Source organism: Ostrea edulis, chromosome 3, assembly GCF_947568905.1.
Source record: "Ostrea edulis chromosome 3, xbOstEdul1.1, whole genome shotgun sequence".
Lineage (NCBI taxonomy): Eukaryota > Metazoa > Mollusca > Bivalvia > Ostreida > Ostreidae > Ostrea > Ostrea edulis.
Genome location: NC_079166.1, coordinates 41445803 through 41462725, shown reverse-complemented (window position 1 = coordinate 41462725; position 16923 = coordinate 41445803). Strand labels below are relative to the sequence as shown.

At 35.2% G+C, this 16923-nt stretch overlaps 1 protein-coding gene across 7 annotated transcripts in view; it reads right to left on the bottom strand.

Annotated features, from left to right (window-relative positions):
- The window catches only part of LOC125673589 (E3 ubiquitin-protein ligase SHPRH-like), a 37587-nt gene that overhangs the window by 12186 nt on the left and 8478 nt on the right, over positions 1–16923 (bottom strand). For 4 of the 7 annotated variants that reach the window (XM_056160747.1, XM_056160748.1, XM_056160749.1 and 1 more), the window contains exons 11-28: positions 16721–16765; positions 16018–16096; positions 15137–15300; positions 14860–14967; positions 13611–13676; positions 13333–13421; positions 12965–13091; positions 10429–10605; positions 9926–10033; positions 8337–8476; positions 7666–7839; positions 7374–7442; positions 6539–6663; positions 6092–6162; positions 5804–5947; positions 2464–2565; positions 2178–2249; positions 1417–1605 (exon numbers count right to left, since the gene is read on the bottom strand). In XM_056160747.1, coding sequence (XP_056016722.1) covers positions 1417–1605; positions 2178–2249; positions 2464–2565; positions 5804–5947; positions 6092–6162; positions 6539–6663; positions 7374–7442; positions 7666–7839; positions 8337–8476; positions 9926–10033; positions 10429–10605; positions 12965–13091; positions 13333–13421; positions 13611–13676; positions 14860–14967; positions 15137–15300; positions 16018–16096; positions 16721–16765 — 2049 coding nt within the window. Of the gene's footprint in view, positions 1–445; positions 482–1416; positions 1606–2177; positions 2250–2463; positions 2566–5803; positions 5948–6091; positions 6163–6538; positions 6664–7373; positions 7443–7665; positions 7840–8336; positions 8477–9925; positions 10034–10428; positions 10606–12964; positions 13092–13332; positions 13422–13610; positions 13677–14859; positions 14968–15136; positions 15301–16017; positions 16097–16720; positions 16766–16923 lie in introns of all 7 variants that reach the window. The other 3 variants (XM_056160744.1, XM_056160746.1, XM_056160745.1) reach the window with 1 other exon arrangement.

The following is a 16923-nucleotide window of genomic DNA, read 5'->3' as shown; positions in this document are numbered from 1 at the left end:
GAACAGTTGTACTGAGTCTAATGTTACTGCAGATTCACCTTTGTTTTACAACCCTATGATCCATATTAGCAAGAAAATGTATTTTAATAAACATTTATTCGACAATAATATCAGACACATTAATGATATTATTGAGGAGGACGGTACTTTTTTTAGCTATGAAACTTTTATTGCTACTTATCCAAATGTAAAAATTAACTTCTTGGAATATGCAAGTATTATTCATGCTATAAAAACTTGGATTAAGATTTTGAACATTGGTCAATGTTTGACAGTTTTTGCCCCCATCCTTGCTGCAATAATGTAGCCCTCTCAGACTTTTTTTAATTCCCCCCCCCCCAACCCCCCAAAAAAAAGTCTGAAAGGGCTGCATTATTCTAGCTAGTATTTAGTATCATCAATACCATTTATAAAAGATGTTGATTAAATGCTTTACACTATATACCAAGTTTGGCTCCACCCTGGAGTCAGAACCTCCACCCTAGGAATCATAAAATTTACAATTTTGTAGAGGCCTTCCAGCTCTATCTACATTACTATAAATCTGGTTTTTCTTACAGATGTGCAGTTGTAGGGAAGAAGAGTTTTGAACATTGGTCAATTTTTGGCAGGTTTTGCCCTGCTCCAAAGACTTCAGGGGTGCAGGAGTCCTGAAATTAACAATTTATGTCCCCCTTGTCCCAAATATGTTTGAGAAGAAGCGGAATAGTAGTTATCAAGAAGAGGTTAAAAATGTGCAATAGTTGACATATGACAGATGATGACGAACACTGACCAATTGCAATTGGTCACCTGAGTTAAAAAATAATGATGTACTGAACTGTTTTCATGCATGTTGCACTAAATAGTCTTCTATATTCAAAAGGATCATACCTTGCAGAAAAAATGCACATCTGAATCAACATCCACATCAACTATAGTGTTACATGAAATTCTGTTGAGTGGTTTAAAAGGAGTTGCGTTGACAAACTGTTTCAGTAATTAGAATTTCCTGTGAATATGCACATCTTCATAGTATGTCCTTGTTGATTACAAAATTCATGAAATTCTGTTGAGCAGTTTCAAAGGAGTTGTGTGGATAAGAACAGGACTCACAGATGCCAAACATCTAAGTTCAGAAGGGGCATAACTCCCATAAAAAATAGAATCTGAATTTCCTGCGAATATGTACACCTACACAGTAAGTCTTTATAAACTACAAAGTTTCATGAAATTCTTTGAGTGGTTTTATAGGAGTTGCACTGACAAGAACAGGACTGATGGGTCAAAAACATAATACCCTCAGCAGTCGTTGCATGGAGTACAACAAATAATCAGTTAACATACTTCTGGTATTTTTGGTTCCAATGAATAGAGCTAAAACAGTATATATTTGTAAGTACTATTTCACATTATACATGGTGTCTGAATACTCACCTGTACTTTCATCTCCTCTTTATCGTTGTCGGACTTGACGGTACTGACGTAAGATATGTCACTGTGGTAGGTCTTCTCACGACAGACAGCACATTTAACCACGCGATTACGACCCCCGAAGCTGTACTGTTCACACAGAATACGTATGCAGTCCAGGCAGTAGGAGTGGCCACAGAGCAGAACACACCACTGGCAAAAATCAATCCAACAGTCAGGACCCAGTTACGAAAAAGGTTACTTAACTTTCACTGATAGTTAACTTCCAATTGACTCTTACATTCATATAATGTTAACTAGACATTAAAGTGTTAGTTAAACTTAACTTTTTATAACTGCGTCCTGATAATCAAATGTGGAGTAGACTTAAAGACAAATTATTATTTCAAAGATTCATCATGTCGGACATGTCATATGCACAGACACCTGATGTTTGGACCCACACACCTAGTGATCCACGCCTTTAATGTTCAAAACAAAACTAGTAATAAATAGGGCCTATATTATCCTATAAATGCATGGATTCTACTCAACCAGTGTCTATTTTCCAATTTCTAATGCCATTAAGCAGTTTTTATTGGATACCCAGTAAGAGTTTAATGAAAGAGCAAAATGGATTTGAGAATAAAAAATACAAATAAAAGATGTACAATCCATGCATGAACATTAAAGGGGGAAGGGGGGATTGGGAATGTGGGTCCATACGTCAGGTGTCTGTATTCAAATGTGGAATGTGTAAAGTATATTGGCATTTAGTGCCTTACCTCTTTCCCAAGTTCCTTTTGACAAATAGGACACAGCTCGGGATTTTCACCATTCTCTATACCAAATTGTGCCTACAGAAAACATGTATTCATTAAATATAAAGTTCATACATCATGTAATTCATAATAAAGCAGACCCCTATGAAATTTAACACCATTCTAACACCAGACAGTTTATGTACATCAGCATATCCTAGTTCTGTAGAGAAACAGCAGATACCCCTTTCTTATGCCAGCTTCTGTACATACAGTCATTAGCCAGGTTCTGTAGACACATGTCACGTACCTTAGCCAGGTTCTGTAGATAAAGTAGTTGTCCCAGTTTCTTCCTCAATTCATTTTGACTGATTGTTCTGTCTGACAACAACTTCAACTTGTGGTGGTCCAGCTATTACATTAAGATAGATAAAACAAAGCTTGAAATATAATGGATCACCATACAAAAACAAGACTAAAATCTAGATTGTGCAAAAACAAGGCTGAAAATCTCGGTATCATCCTTCTAAAACAAAACCAAAAATCTATGTAAACTTGTATCACCCTGCAAAAACAAAGCCAAAAATCTGGGTAATCATGCATCATCCTACAAAAATATGGTACCTATGCGTTGTTATGCATTTCAATCGGAACTCATGTGTTTCTTTTCCTGTACTTGTCCAGTTCACATCTGTTTAATGTCTGGTGGACATGAGTCACGACCGAACTACTACTGGACATGCAGCGGGTCAACCGAAGATGTAATGGACACCAACTATATGTTTACAGACATGAAACTGGTGAATAACGGTTGTCAAACAGAGGTCCACCAGACCGGTATGAGTCCATTCGTCTAATGTCGAAAGAATGTTATTATCAGTTTCTCATGCGTCCCACGTTCATTCAAACCCAGTAATTGTCCATTATTCAGACGGTAATGCCTTCGAGAATTTCTCCTGATTCAGACAAGATTTCTACCTATGAATGTTGAGCAGTCTGCTCTTCCCCAGCATTGTCAAAGGGAGGAGATGGGGGTCTTGTAGCCCTTCGCCATGCCCTGCTTTTACCCTTTCCAACATTTGTAGACCTTCCTTTAAGAGGCATCATGGAAATATGGTCGTAAGGGTGATAAGTCTAAAAAAAAGTGCACCGCCACGGCACATGATACGCCCGTCACATACTGTTAACATGAACATATCACCATGAAGAGATAGGTATGCATGGAACCAAATGTCAACCTTCCTTTAAGAATCTTACCCACTTTATGGCCTCATGTGACATTGCTTCAAATATTGATAATGTAAGCTTAATGATTTTTAAAAGGATATAAAAACATTTTCCCAAATGTTTTCAATGAAATGATTAAAGTGCAAGATAGCCCTTTATCCAAGCAAACAACTTACAATAAATGGGAGTACTCAAAAAGGTTGATTTATTCAACATATCAAAAAATACATATATCAGTATCTGCCTTTGTCAAATCTTCAAGTATAAAAGTAAAAAATGCATGGTGATGTCAATATAAATAAATATAGATTAAAAACGGTTATTTCAAACACTGGTGCATCTCCTATGGTGTAGTTATTAATTAGAAAAAAATAATACATCATATATTTCTCAACTGGTTGTGTTAGACTTGAGACATGACAATCTGCACCTTGTTGTTGAGATATAAAATAAAAATATATTTTACAATATCATATTAATTCTTAAACTTTATACCAAATTAACTTTCAAAGTAATGGCTACCAATTAGAACTGTTCTAAAATTTGACAGATCAATTAGAAGGCCAGATTCCTCTGCCCAATTCCCGATTGCAAGAGATATAGATAGCACCTCCTTGATCAGATTGCTGTAACAGAAATCTTCTAAACTCATTAATTAATCTGTAATTTGACAGAATGCAATTTTTCTGTTAGCAAAATGCCTCCTGAATTGCTTGATAATTACACCCATGGGACAAGGGAAATTTCTCTTGTTACTGACACAAAAGAAATAATTTGTTATATACTGCTGTATAGTACAGTGTATATAATGAAGAATGTGTAGTTTCTTGAATTAACATTTTTTAATATGGTTATTGCAATACTATTTCATCTGTTCAGATTTACACAAATGCCCAATCTGCAGCTTTGTTCATTGTATATCTTTTTTCTGAACAATAACAAAACATCAAAATACTAATCATTAAAATAGGCCTTTATACATATTGCAACCATTTGTTGTCTTAGTGAGAAATGATACTCTGCATATAGGTTGCTGAGAAAAAAAATTAAAAATTATATAGTACAATGTCAAATTAATTTTGAAAATAAAGACTAACCACAACAAACAAATTCACTTTCACAAATAATTTCTGGTATATCTGCAATTAAGAGGCTAAGATCTCTCTGCCCAATTCCCTAGAGATAAAGATAACACCTGCTTGATCATGTTGATCAGAGATGCTCTACACAAAACTCATTAATTAGTCTTGTCAAAATGCCCTTTGCATGCTACTCCCATGGGACAAGTGGAATTTCTCATGTTATTGTTAGAAACAAAGGAAACATTACATAGGCTAAAAAAAGCTGTACAGTATATCATAAAAAAAATATGTGTTTTCTTGATGTAACATTTTTGAATGAGGTTTTCTACAAAACTCTTATATGAGTAGGGATTGTACCAATTATAACATACTTTTTTCAAAAAATCACTTCAACTAAATGTCACAGTGACCTTAAAGTACAGTGCGACACACCTTCTACCTAAGATGCATAAGTTGACCAAGTTTCATGATTCTAGATCAAATAGTTTTCAAGTTATGAGCCGGACAGGGTTTTACCATATTTGGCCATATCTTCTTAATTAAAAGTCACAGCGACCTGGTTTTAATGTGCGACACACCTTCTACCCAAGATGTATCAACTGACAAAGTTTGATTATTCTAGGCCTTATAGTATTTAAGTTATGAGCCGGACACGAAAAAGCTAACAGACGGACGGACAGACGGACGGACATGAAGGCCATAACATAATATAAAAAGATATATCCACTTTCGACTATATCCGTTTTGTAAGTCATGTGGCCATTACAAGTCCATTCATCTAACGTTGAAAAATCGTTATATCAGTTTCTCATGTGTCCCATGTTCGTTTAACCCGGTACTTGTCTGTTAATCGACTTCAATGCCCAGTACGTGTCCAGTAATCATGCAGTTATTATGTGTTTTATACGCTTCATACACTAATCGCAGGAGCCCCGAAAAGCGGCGGGAACGTTTTTCATCAATGGATACCAATGGACAGCATTATCTTTTTATCCGTACGACGTCCGTTTATGCTATCTGGTAAGGTGTGACTGCTTCTTGAAGATTAAACCTTGATGTTACCACAAGGCCTTGATTCCCAGCACAACCTCCAGTCATAAACAACCAATGTGTCAGACATGAGCATCTAGCATGTCCCATTTATAAAACTATGGCCTGGGAACCAAATGTGAAATTGACAGAAAAGACGATTCTCAAACATCCTCAAAACTTTGTAGGAGAGGTAAGAAAAGATGCAAGACTTATACATATATCAGTCCTAGAACCAGTGTTGTCTTCAGCCATTTTCTATTTTAAAATGAGAACTTTCAAAAGGAATTTGTGAAAATTTAAACTTTTTACCTCATTTGGTTCCAGAATGTTCAGCTGTGTGTTGTCTGGTTTTGGTTCATCTGGTAATCGTAGCCTCAGTCTGGTGGTAGCCATGCTCAGTTCATCAAATGATGAGACGTGGGCCTTACTCTCGATCCACAGTACTCTCAGTAGCTAATGGTAATGTGGGAAAGGTTACTAAGTTCGACAAGCATTCATGAAATATAATTTGCAAGTGTGAAACAGAACCTACAATAATTTCCATCCCCAACATAATCCAGATGTGCAATTCAAGGAAATCAAAATGATGGTTCTCACCTTGAATTCTTTTTTGAGTTTGTCCATAATTTCAATATGTGTCTGTCCACAGTGAACGAGATCCCTGTCAACTGCAACATAGCATCAATGAAATTAAGGTGGGCAAGTTCTGGGCTAACACACATCAATGAAATTGAGAAGTAAGTATTGAGCTAATAAACATCAATGAAATTAAGGTGGGCAAGTACTGAGCTAACACACATCAATGAAATTAAGGTGGGTAAGCACTGGTCTAACACATATCAATGAAATTAAGATGGGTAAGTATTGGGATGATACACATCAATGAAATTAAGGTGGGTAAGCACTGGTCTAACACACATCAATGAAATTAAGGTGGGTAAGTACTGGGCTCACCCACATCAATTTAATTAAGGTGGGCAAGTACTGGGCTAACACACATTGCTAAAAATATCTACAGTACTTGTTTGAAAATAAAGTGCTTACTTGAGTGACTCCTGGCAAAGCTGAGTATACTTTTGAGTGCTTTCTCCATCTCACTGTCTGCCCATGTTCCCTGTCGGCGAGATCCTGAGGTGACTTCCGTGGTGTCCTCAGCAACAGCAAAGGCTCTGGAGTAAAATCAAAATTAATGGTTCCAAGCAGAAAAACTATATTGATTTCCATTTAATATATATATATAGGTTGATTTAATCAATAACCAAAGAAAATATATTTGTTGTAAACTTTTTAAAGATGTCTGAATTACAAAAATAAGTTTATAAATATTAAATCCTTTACAAATACACGAGCAACAATTCTTTGGTGGCAATAAAGAAACAAATGAAAGGTCTTGTCATGAGGAATCCATATACAAAATATAAAAGCCCTATCTCAAACAGTTCAGGAGATATTGGCTATGATAACATTTCTTAAAAGTAGGTCATACTCTAAGGTCAAGGTCACAAGGTCAAATACTTTGATATAAAAAAAGCTCTTGTCACAAAGAATGCACATGTGAAATATGAGAGTCCCATAGCTCACCATTCAAAAGTTATGAGCAAGGTTCATTAGTCTTGGACAAACTGACACACAGACAGGACATAAACAATATACCCTCCCATCTTTTATACGGGGACATAAAGATACTTTTTAAAAAGATACTTATCATGTATTTTTACAATAAGTGCAGGAATTGATTTGCAAAATTTTGATAAACAAATATAAATTCATGGTATTTTGACCCAATTTTGCAAACAAAAAAACCTCCAGATTTTAAATTCTACACAAAAATTTCCAGATTTACAGTAATCATTTAACCAGCTTCCTTCTGTGTACGTACCTTTCTTGAAATGAAAACAGCTTTGCTTCATAATCTTCAAACAGGAGATGGATTTTACAGAACGAACAACTGTAATATATGGAAAACAAGAACAAAACAATGGGAAGATTCTAAAAAGTCTCAAATACCAAATACGTTTTGATTAGGTAAAAATAAACACATGTATTAATTAAATTTTTTTCTCTTTTTCTGAAATTGTTATGTATGTATTTTGTTGTAAGTAGTATGGTTTTTTTGGAGAAATCCATTTAAGTTCTACAGCAAATAAGTGGACTGTGAAATACACTGATACCTATTTTTAACCTCCTCCACAGGCCTGAGACAACACTCCACTGTCTCATTGATAAGATCCTGAGAAGGTTCCCCTGTGACCTTCTTCAGGGCCTGCCTCAGTTTCTCATATGCAGATTCCAGGGCCATCATTCTTTGCTGCATCACCAACTCCAAGCCATATACATTATGAAACCTGAAATACATGTATGTACTTTACAATACGCCAAGAATGGGAAGATCCCTAAATCATTATATTCTCAGACTCTCCTTCAATTTTCAAACTTGACTTGTTCTGGCTTGAATTTCTCAACAACAAAAATTTCAAACTTAAGTTTGAGTTTTCTTTTATTTGAGCATTAAAACTTTGAGTAAAATCTCAGACTTAAGTTTTCTTTTATTTGAGCATTAGAACTTTGAGTAAAATCTCAGACCTAAATCCAAGTTTTGACGTAAAATTTATTTTGAGACATCCAAGCCTGAATAATGTAAACCTTGAACAAAATTCTTATGCCAAATTATCCAAATATGGACAGAGGTACGTGTATTAACTTCATTTTAAAATTTCTTAATCAGATTCATTTTCAAGATCTACTGGCCAAAAAGAAATCTGTAGAGAAAACTAGTCACATCACGGAATCTTGTCCCTTTGACTTCTATCATATGTGTAGCTCATGTTCATGAATAACTTACGCCCCAGCCATGGAAACCGACAGAATACTAGTCTGTTGATTACTAATGTCATTTTTCACATGGACAATCAGACGGTCATCAATGTCTCTCTGGGCTGCTAACTGGATCACCTCCAGCCACCATTCCTGACCATCCCTAAACTACAATGGATATAGATTAACAGATATAATCATTTTGCACAAATATCTACAGTCATTATTAAAGCAATACATGCTATAACTGACAGTATTTTTTCAACTATCCAATTACGCACCAAATAACACCTATCAGTATAACTATTATAATCCTCAAGATCTGAAGAAAAATTCAGTGAAATAAACAAGGGAATATTATTTGAGAGCATGTCTAGATGTACAACGAGAGCATGCCTACATGTACAACGAGAGCATGCCTACATGTACAATGAGAGCATGTCTACATGTACAACGAGAGCATGTCTACATGTACAACGAGAGCATGCCTACATGTACAATGAGAGCATGCCTACATGTACAACGAGAGCATGCCTACATGTACAACGAAAGCATGCCTACATGTACAACGAGAGCATGCCTACATGTACAATGAGAGCATGTCTACATGTACAATTAGAGCATGCCTACAATGAGCATTCTGTACCATCATTGCGTCGTATAAATGGACATGGGAATGATGATTGCTGAACATAGTCGAGTTGCTGAGACCGAGGTCATATACAAAGACGGAAACTGACGTGATTAACTACACATGTCGTTTGTTTTAAATTATTACATCGTTTGATGAATGACAAGAAGTACTATAAGTGTAAGAAAGTAATAATTACACAAATGTGCCACTGAAATAAAATTTTGATTGTGAATTTTCTAAAAAACAAATTGGCATTTTAAATTGTTTACAAATCTGACATGTGCTCAGTGCTTCTTTTTCTCTTTTTCAAAACTGGAGACCTCTGAGGTCAATGCACATCGGAGATTACGAGCAGGAATTACTGACAGGATGACAAAGATTCATGAATCGACATTTTCTGCTGATTTGACGTGTTTATTGCCTCAGATTCACTCTGACTCTATTAAGTTATATAAATCTAATCACAAATATGTTAAATACTTGTTCTTTTATTTTTCAATTTATTTGCCATCAGTTACAGCTTGTATTGCTTTAAGAGTCTATTCATGCATGAAATAGTATTGAGCTCCTAACAACATAAAATACCTTTAACTTTTTAGATAAGTCTAAAACTTTTATTGGTCATGTGTCTGGTTGCTACAAATGATGATTAAAAAGTACTTAGTACTATAATTTTCAAGATTGAGAATAAATTGGATTAAAATTACAATCAATTACTTATCCATATTGAAAACACCATTTCAATGAAAACCTTTAACTGAAACAAGTGAACATTTTTGTCAAGTTTCATTCGTGAACATTCCAGCTCAAAAATTGTGATGAAAACGACAATTATTTCCAAATAAAAAATTCCTGTCAAATTAAGTGTTTCTTCTCTGAAAAAGAAAAAAAATGAAACCAAACAAAGGACTTACTGGATGATTGGCCATTTAATGTAACCATGTGCATATGAACTGTGTAGTTTAAATATTGTTTGTACTGACCTCCCTCTGCAGATCCTGCAGACTCTGTGTGACAGGGGCCAGCTGGTCCTTTACAGAGTGAACCACAGCCCTGGATTTTGTCAGGTATTTCACTTTCAGCTCCTCCATCTAACAACAGCCATTAACTATATCTGTATAACTGTGTCTATACAAGAAGGAACTTTCCTTTTAGAAACCCCCCTTACCCCCACCCCCAATATATCTGTCACTTAACACTGCATTTCATACCACATCTCAGAAATAACATACACAGGTAAAGGTTATCCTATAAATTTGAGGAAAAAACAATACACGTATACATATATTTCCATATTCACAGCATCACTATCTAAGTAAATGGGTTTCTATGAATCAGATTTGTTTTTGCAATTTGCATACAGATCACCTCCAGTAAAAAAAACCTGACACATAAGAAATTTACATAGATGCAATTTGTTTTACTCGGATTCATTGACCTGTATAAACTTGGTAGTAATGTTTAACATACATTACTGAACACAAACCTGTTCCTTGAGTTGACCGTCCCTGAGGGTCGGGTGGATCCCCTCAGGTTTGGACTGGAGGATCTCGTCCAGGTTATACATGGCATGAAGCTGTTGGAGGTCGTCGGTACGGAGACGATCTTTGTGTTCCTCCACTGACCTTAGTACTTCCCTGTACATCTCTACAGCATCCACAAACTGGGGAAATCAGAAACATTTCTACAGCATCCACAAACTGGGAAAACAATCAACAAACATCTCTACTTCATCCACAAACTGGGAAAACAATCAACAACATCTCTACAGCATCCACAAACTGGGAAATCAACAACATCTCTACAGCATCCACAAACTGGAAAATCAACATCTCTACAGCATCCACAAACTGAGGAAACAATCAACAACATCTCTACAGCATCCAAAAACTGGGGAAACAAACAACATCTCTACTTCATCCACAAACTGGGAAATCAAAAACATCTCAACAGCATCCACAAACTGGGGAAATCAACAACATTTCTACAGCATCCACAAACTGTGGAAACAATCAACAACATCTCTACAGCATCCACAAACTGGGGAAATCAACACCATCTCTACAGCATCCACAAACTGGGGAAATCAACACCATCTCTACAGCATCCACAAACTGAGGAAACAATTAACAACATTTCTACAGCATCTGCAAACTGGGAAATCAACACCATCTCTACAGCATCCACAAACTGAGGAAACAAGCATCTCTACAGCATCCACAAACTGGGAAATCAACAACATCTCTAGAGCATCCACAAACTGGGGAAACAAACATCTCTACAGCATCCACAAACTGGGAAATCAACAACATCTCTAGAGCATCCACAAATTGAGGAAACAATCAACATCTCTACAGCATCCACAAACTGGGGAAATCAACACCATCTCTACAGCATCCACAAACTCAGGAAACAATAACATCTCTACAGCATCCACAAACTGAGGAAACAATTAACAACATTTCTACAGCATCTGCAAACTGGGAAATCAACACCATCTCTACAGCAACCACAAACTGAGGAAACAATAACATTTCTAAAGCACAACTGAGGAAATCAACAACAACAGGTTCAGTATCAACAGATATAGACATTTACAATCCCACAGTACTCAGCTCAGTTATGGCTTCCCGATAACAATCACAGTGCTATATAAAAACTGAGTATCCATAAAAAACATACCGTATTTTGCCGAATATAATACGCAGTGGTGTTTAATACGCACCCCCCACTTTGAGCCTAAAAGTTGGTGAAAAAACGCACTTCGGGTGTATAATACGCAGCAAAAATTTTGACCAAGTGGTAATCTTTATTTTATACTTGGTGTTAATTTTCACTTAATATTTTTGCAGAAATAATGAATTCTAAACAACACACAATAATTTGCAAACTTTTTGAGATGAGGTCTATGTACATCGCGGTAATCTTCAATGAGAATCTTCAGGGAAATATCAACCCGGACAAGCCTGTTCATTTCAGCAAAGCACGAGATTTTGTAGCATTAAAGTCTTAACTGACTCGATATTTCCTTTGTTGAAACTTAAAATCAATCAAATAGCCGATGTTATAAAAATAAAATTAAACAATTAAACTATCGCTTATTTTACTGTAATCAACACACCATGATAGGTACAAAGATGCAAATTATCAACTCCTCGTTAACTACGATGACTATTAAAATGTGTGAAAAAAAATTTTGTTAGGTATTTCTTTACCCGGAGGGGGTATCTAACAAAAGCAGTGTACACAACAATGGCTTCGTAAAACACACGCTTTTACGCAAGAATAGTTATTTCAAAGATTCAAATAAGTATTTCATTAAAAATTAGGCCTATTCATAAAACTTACAGTAAACAGACTTTTAGCAAGTGACAAAATTATTTTCCAACAATTTTAGCACGTGTCAAGGCATTATTGTGTACACATGCTTTCAATAGTGGCGGCATGCGATGTAATGAATAGTCAGATCCAATGCAATTTGATTAGCTGTTTGTTTCATGATAATTGAATTATTTAGATATTGTAAGTATATATATCACATTTTCTGCAATTTTACGTTTCTGTAGTAATTTTCTTGAGGTCGAATTTTCTACTTAATAAATAGGTGAACGTGAAAAGGCATACAGTATCCGAAGCCTTGGTCTTTGAGTGAAATATTACACTACTTAATCGCCGAGTTTCATCTGGAAAAAAAGGTCAAAAACCTATTGTGGTATATAATACGCACCCCTTTCTGGCACAAAAATATTCTCTAAAAAAAGTGCGTATTATATTTGGCAAAATACGGTAAACATGGAACACCTGGGTTCCATTGATGAATTTTCAAAGTTTTACTTCGACAGATTACATCAATAGTTACACTGCCCTGTTATGAAACTCTTAATTCATTTCACAATCATTACACAATTGTGATATCATCAGTCAAACTTTATACTTATTCTAAACAATCAAGTGACACAAGACACTTCATTAATGATGTACCAGCCAGACAGACCACTGAAGGCAGTGAATGGATTTTTTACCTGTTCGTTAATGATGTACCAGCCAGCCAGACCATTGAAGGCAGCGATCAGCAACCTATGACTCTCCTCACATTCCGTCCGCGTTTTCTTGGTTAAGGACTCCAACAATTCCTCCATTGTCATGGCACTGAAAAGCAGTGGTGTGTGTAACCTCATTTACTTGTTATAGCACTGAAAAGTGGTAGCTTGTGTAATAAAACTCATGTAAATACCTGTATGTAATCAATATTTATCATTGCACCATGTAGATAGAACTGGCACCATCTAAGGAGAGCTAGTCAAAGGTAGTCATCTGACTCAGATTGAATTGAAAATCAACAGGTTTTTAATGATAGTTTTAAATGTAATGCTTTTGCTGTAAAACCTACCTCCTTCTAAGATGGAGGGGAAGGAACTCCCCTTTGACGGCCTGGGGGTGACAACAAGCCTGTCGAAGTCTCAGCAGGGGACCCAGCAGCTAACAACAGATAAAACATCAGTACATAACGACAAACACAAATCAAAATCTATATCAAAGCAGCTCAATCCCAGGTGTGATGCACAGACACTGCAGGATATTTCCCTTGATGAACTGAATTTCAACAAGAGATTCATACAGTGCTGAGGATGAGATGTATGATACGTAGACTTGAAGTTACGACGGTACCTGATTTGTGGTAGCTCTGTCTAAACTACTCAGCTTTACAGTGGGGTCTCTCCATTTATCTAGTTTCTGAAAGAACAATAGTCAAGCTATACAGATCTAACATATATTATATAAAAAGATTAACCAATACAATGTGTATTCCCAGGGTTTGACACTAAGGCACGTCCAACCGACTGAGTCTACTAAATGATAGGCCTGGTCGGGTAAAATGTCAATTTACTAGTCCAACTGGTCGTGTTGAAAAAATAAACAAGAAACTTTACTTTAAACCATAAGATATTTTATTCTTAACTAAAAACGAATAACTGTAGACTTTGCAAGCAATTTTGAACCGCATGATGACATAATTTCTATTTTTAGTTCTAATAAATAAGTCGCGGTTGAAAGTGATGTTTTACGACATCTACTCGATGTTAATGTGTGTAAAGATATGTTTTAGATGAATTTATTTTCATTTTGTTTCAAAAACCCAGTTTATTTGAATCAAATATAAGAAAGTTTTTATCAAATTAATAAATTAAGTCGTAAACAGCCATTTTTCGGTGTTGACATATGTGCGGGAATGTCTATATTCAAATACAACTTCTCGTCCTCAAGGAAAGATGTCCCAAGAGAAAAAAGTAAAAGGTTGGGAAGAAACAAAGCAGGGCTTATGAAATAGAGATTAAAATAACGGTTGAGATAATTTTATTTTATATGGACTAGAGAATTTCCATTCCGGGTAGAATTTAAAGAAACAGAAAATGTGTTTGAAAATGAAAGCATTAAATTGAATGATGAGACTAAAGCTCTTTTTTGAGACAATTAAGTACGTTTTAGTTCATGCAAACTTAATGTTTGTCATTTGAATTAAGTACATTTAAATATGGAAAAACTATCAGTTTCTGGAATGTTGGTCGGGGCTAGTGGATGTAAGGTCAGGTCTAGTAAAAATCATATGAAGTGGCCCGACTGGTCTAGTGCTCAAAAAAATAAATGTCAAACCCTGATTCCCGTGTGATTTTAACACACAAATAAACAACACAAGTAGATATATAACTGTCTGACCTTCTCACATAAACAACACTATCAAGTAGAAATATAACTGGCTGACCTTCAAAAACATGTGACTTGCGTAGCCAATAGAAATGGAGCAGACTATTGCCCAGTCAACAGTTCGTAAACTGTCAACCGGTCAATAGACTATGGGTGTGAGAGTTGATATAACAGTTTTAAAAATGTTGGTTATTATATAACAAAACTGGCTGACCTTCACAGAGTCCTGAAGACTGATGGTGTATTGTCTTCTGTAGAAGTGGTCCTCGACTGGGGAAAATGTCAACCAATGAACATGCTCTGTCTGCTGAGGAATGTTAATCTGAAGAAAAGCAGAGTGATAGAGGAGAAGTAGTAATAACAAACATTAATCATTAAATCATAAATTGAAATATCCCTGTTTGAAAAATTTACCATATGGACCATCATATATACTATATAAAACGTGTACTGTGCATCAACAATCATTTTCTCTTCTATTACCATATTACCTGGTCAAGAACATTGTGTTTGGCTGTCCGCCACATCACCTTGGAAACAAGATCAATCATGGCTTCCTCCTTCCCATAACAGAAGGGTTCGTACAGAAGCTTTGTCCACCACTGCTTTACCCAGTATGGATCCACTCCTAAGAACAACAGCAAGCCATACAAATCTGTGAGGGAGAAACAAAATTCTAAATAAAAATCTGCAGAAACATCACACAACAGACAGATTAACAAGCACTGAATCATCTGAAATTATCCCACGAATCATTCAGCCACAAAAAAAAATATGATTCAGAGTAATTGAATGTGACATTTGTATATCAACCCCAAGACTACATGTATATACATGCATATCTTCATGCTTATTTCAAAAACATAATCCAGAACTGTAGATTCTTTATAATCTACAAGTAATTTTAAAATATCGAAGTTGATTAAAATTTTCATTCTGACACATTGAAAAGTCTCACTTTTGATTAAGTTTCATAGATTATCTTATTCACAATTTTACATTCTCATAAATTGACGATGTACAGCAATTTTGCCTAATTTCCAAACTCATTACATGCCCTTCTGTTATATTAGGAATGTTCAGTGTCTTTAGTAAAATTACAGAAACATTGTATTTTGATACCACAACATGGGTAATTCTGTTGAGATGGAAATTGCATAATGGTTCTTTCAACAGGAAAGGAAAATTTACAAAAATTAAAAATGCCAAAATTCCTATCATCAAATACTAATACTCAAACTAAATGAAATTCCATAATAAAAAATAAAGCACCATATTCCAAACCACTTTTCTTTTTCGTAAAAATCTGCCAAATATTCCCAAAGCTAATATCACTAGAACTTGATATCTATTGTATAATCTCGTAACTCACCTTCGATACTTTTCTGAATCGGAGTTCCTGTTACACACCATCTGTTGACAGCACTCAGTCGCAGGGCCATTTCAGCTGTCTGAATTTTAATCATTTTTCAATCATTTATTCAATTTATTTATTGACATCATCATGTTGGCATACAGTCAAAATAACAAAACAAATGATATATAACAAAAAGAAAAGAAAACAAATTAAAATCTTATGGTACAATGACTATTATAGCATATATATGACATATTCATACGGTTCTTTAAACATTACAGTTCTTTTAAAGCATATATTGTGAAAACCTTGTATCATTCCATGAATTGAAGGATCTGATTACCGTATTAAGCAGAATTTTTAGTGAGGATTTAATTTTGGCATTATTAGCGAGGGTGTTGTGATCGCTAAAATTGAATATCACTAATAAAGAATTTATTCCATATCATAGGTAACAGTTCTCTTTCTTGGAATGATAAAGTCACTAAAATTAGCTCTCGCTAAATATATTATATATCCATTTTTATGGCAAAATCACTAAATTTGTATCTCTCTAAAAATTCCACTTATACGGGATAGTGCCATCACCACAAGGTTACCATAACCAGTCAAGTATTCAAGACAGTTTATCTATATTAACATAGCTATGTTGGGCATAGCCAGCCAAATTTTTGAGACAGTTTACCTAATTATTAACATAATTATGTTGGACTCATACCTTTGTTGTTGTGCACTCTACCATCTGAGCTTCATCAAGACAAATCTACATAAAGGAAAAACATCACAATAACTCAACAGAATCTATGGAACTTTAAGTTCAGCAAGTGTCCTAAACATTACCTAAAACATTACCCAAAACATTACGAAAACATTACCCAAAACATTACCTAAAACATTATCTAAAACATTACCAAAATATTA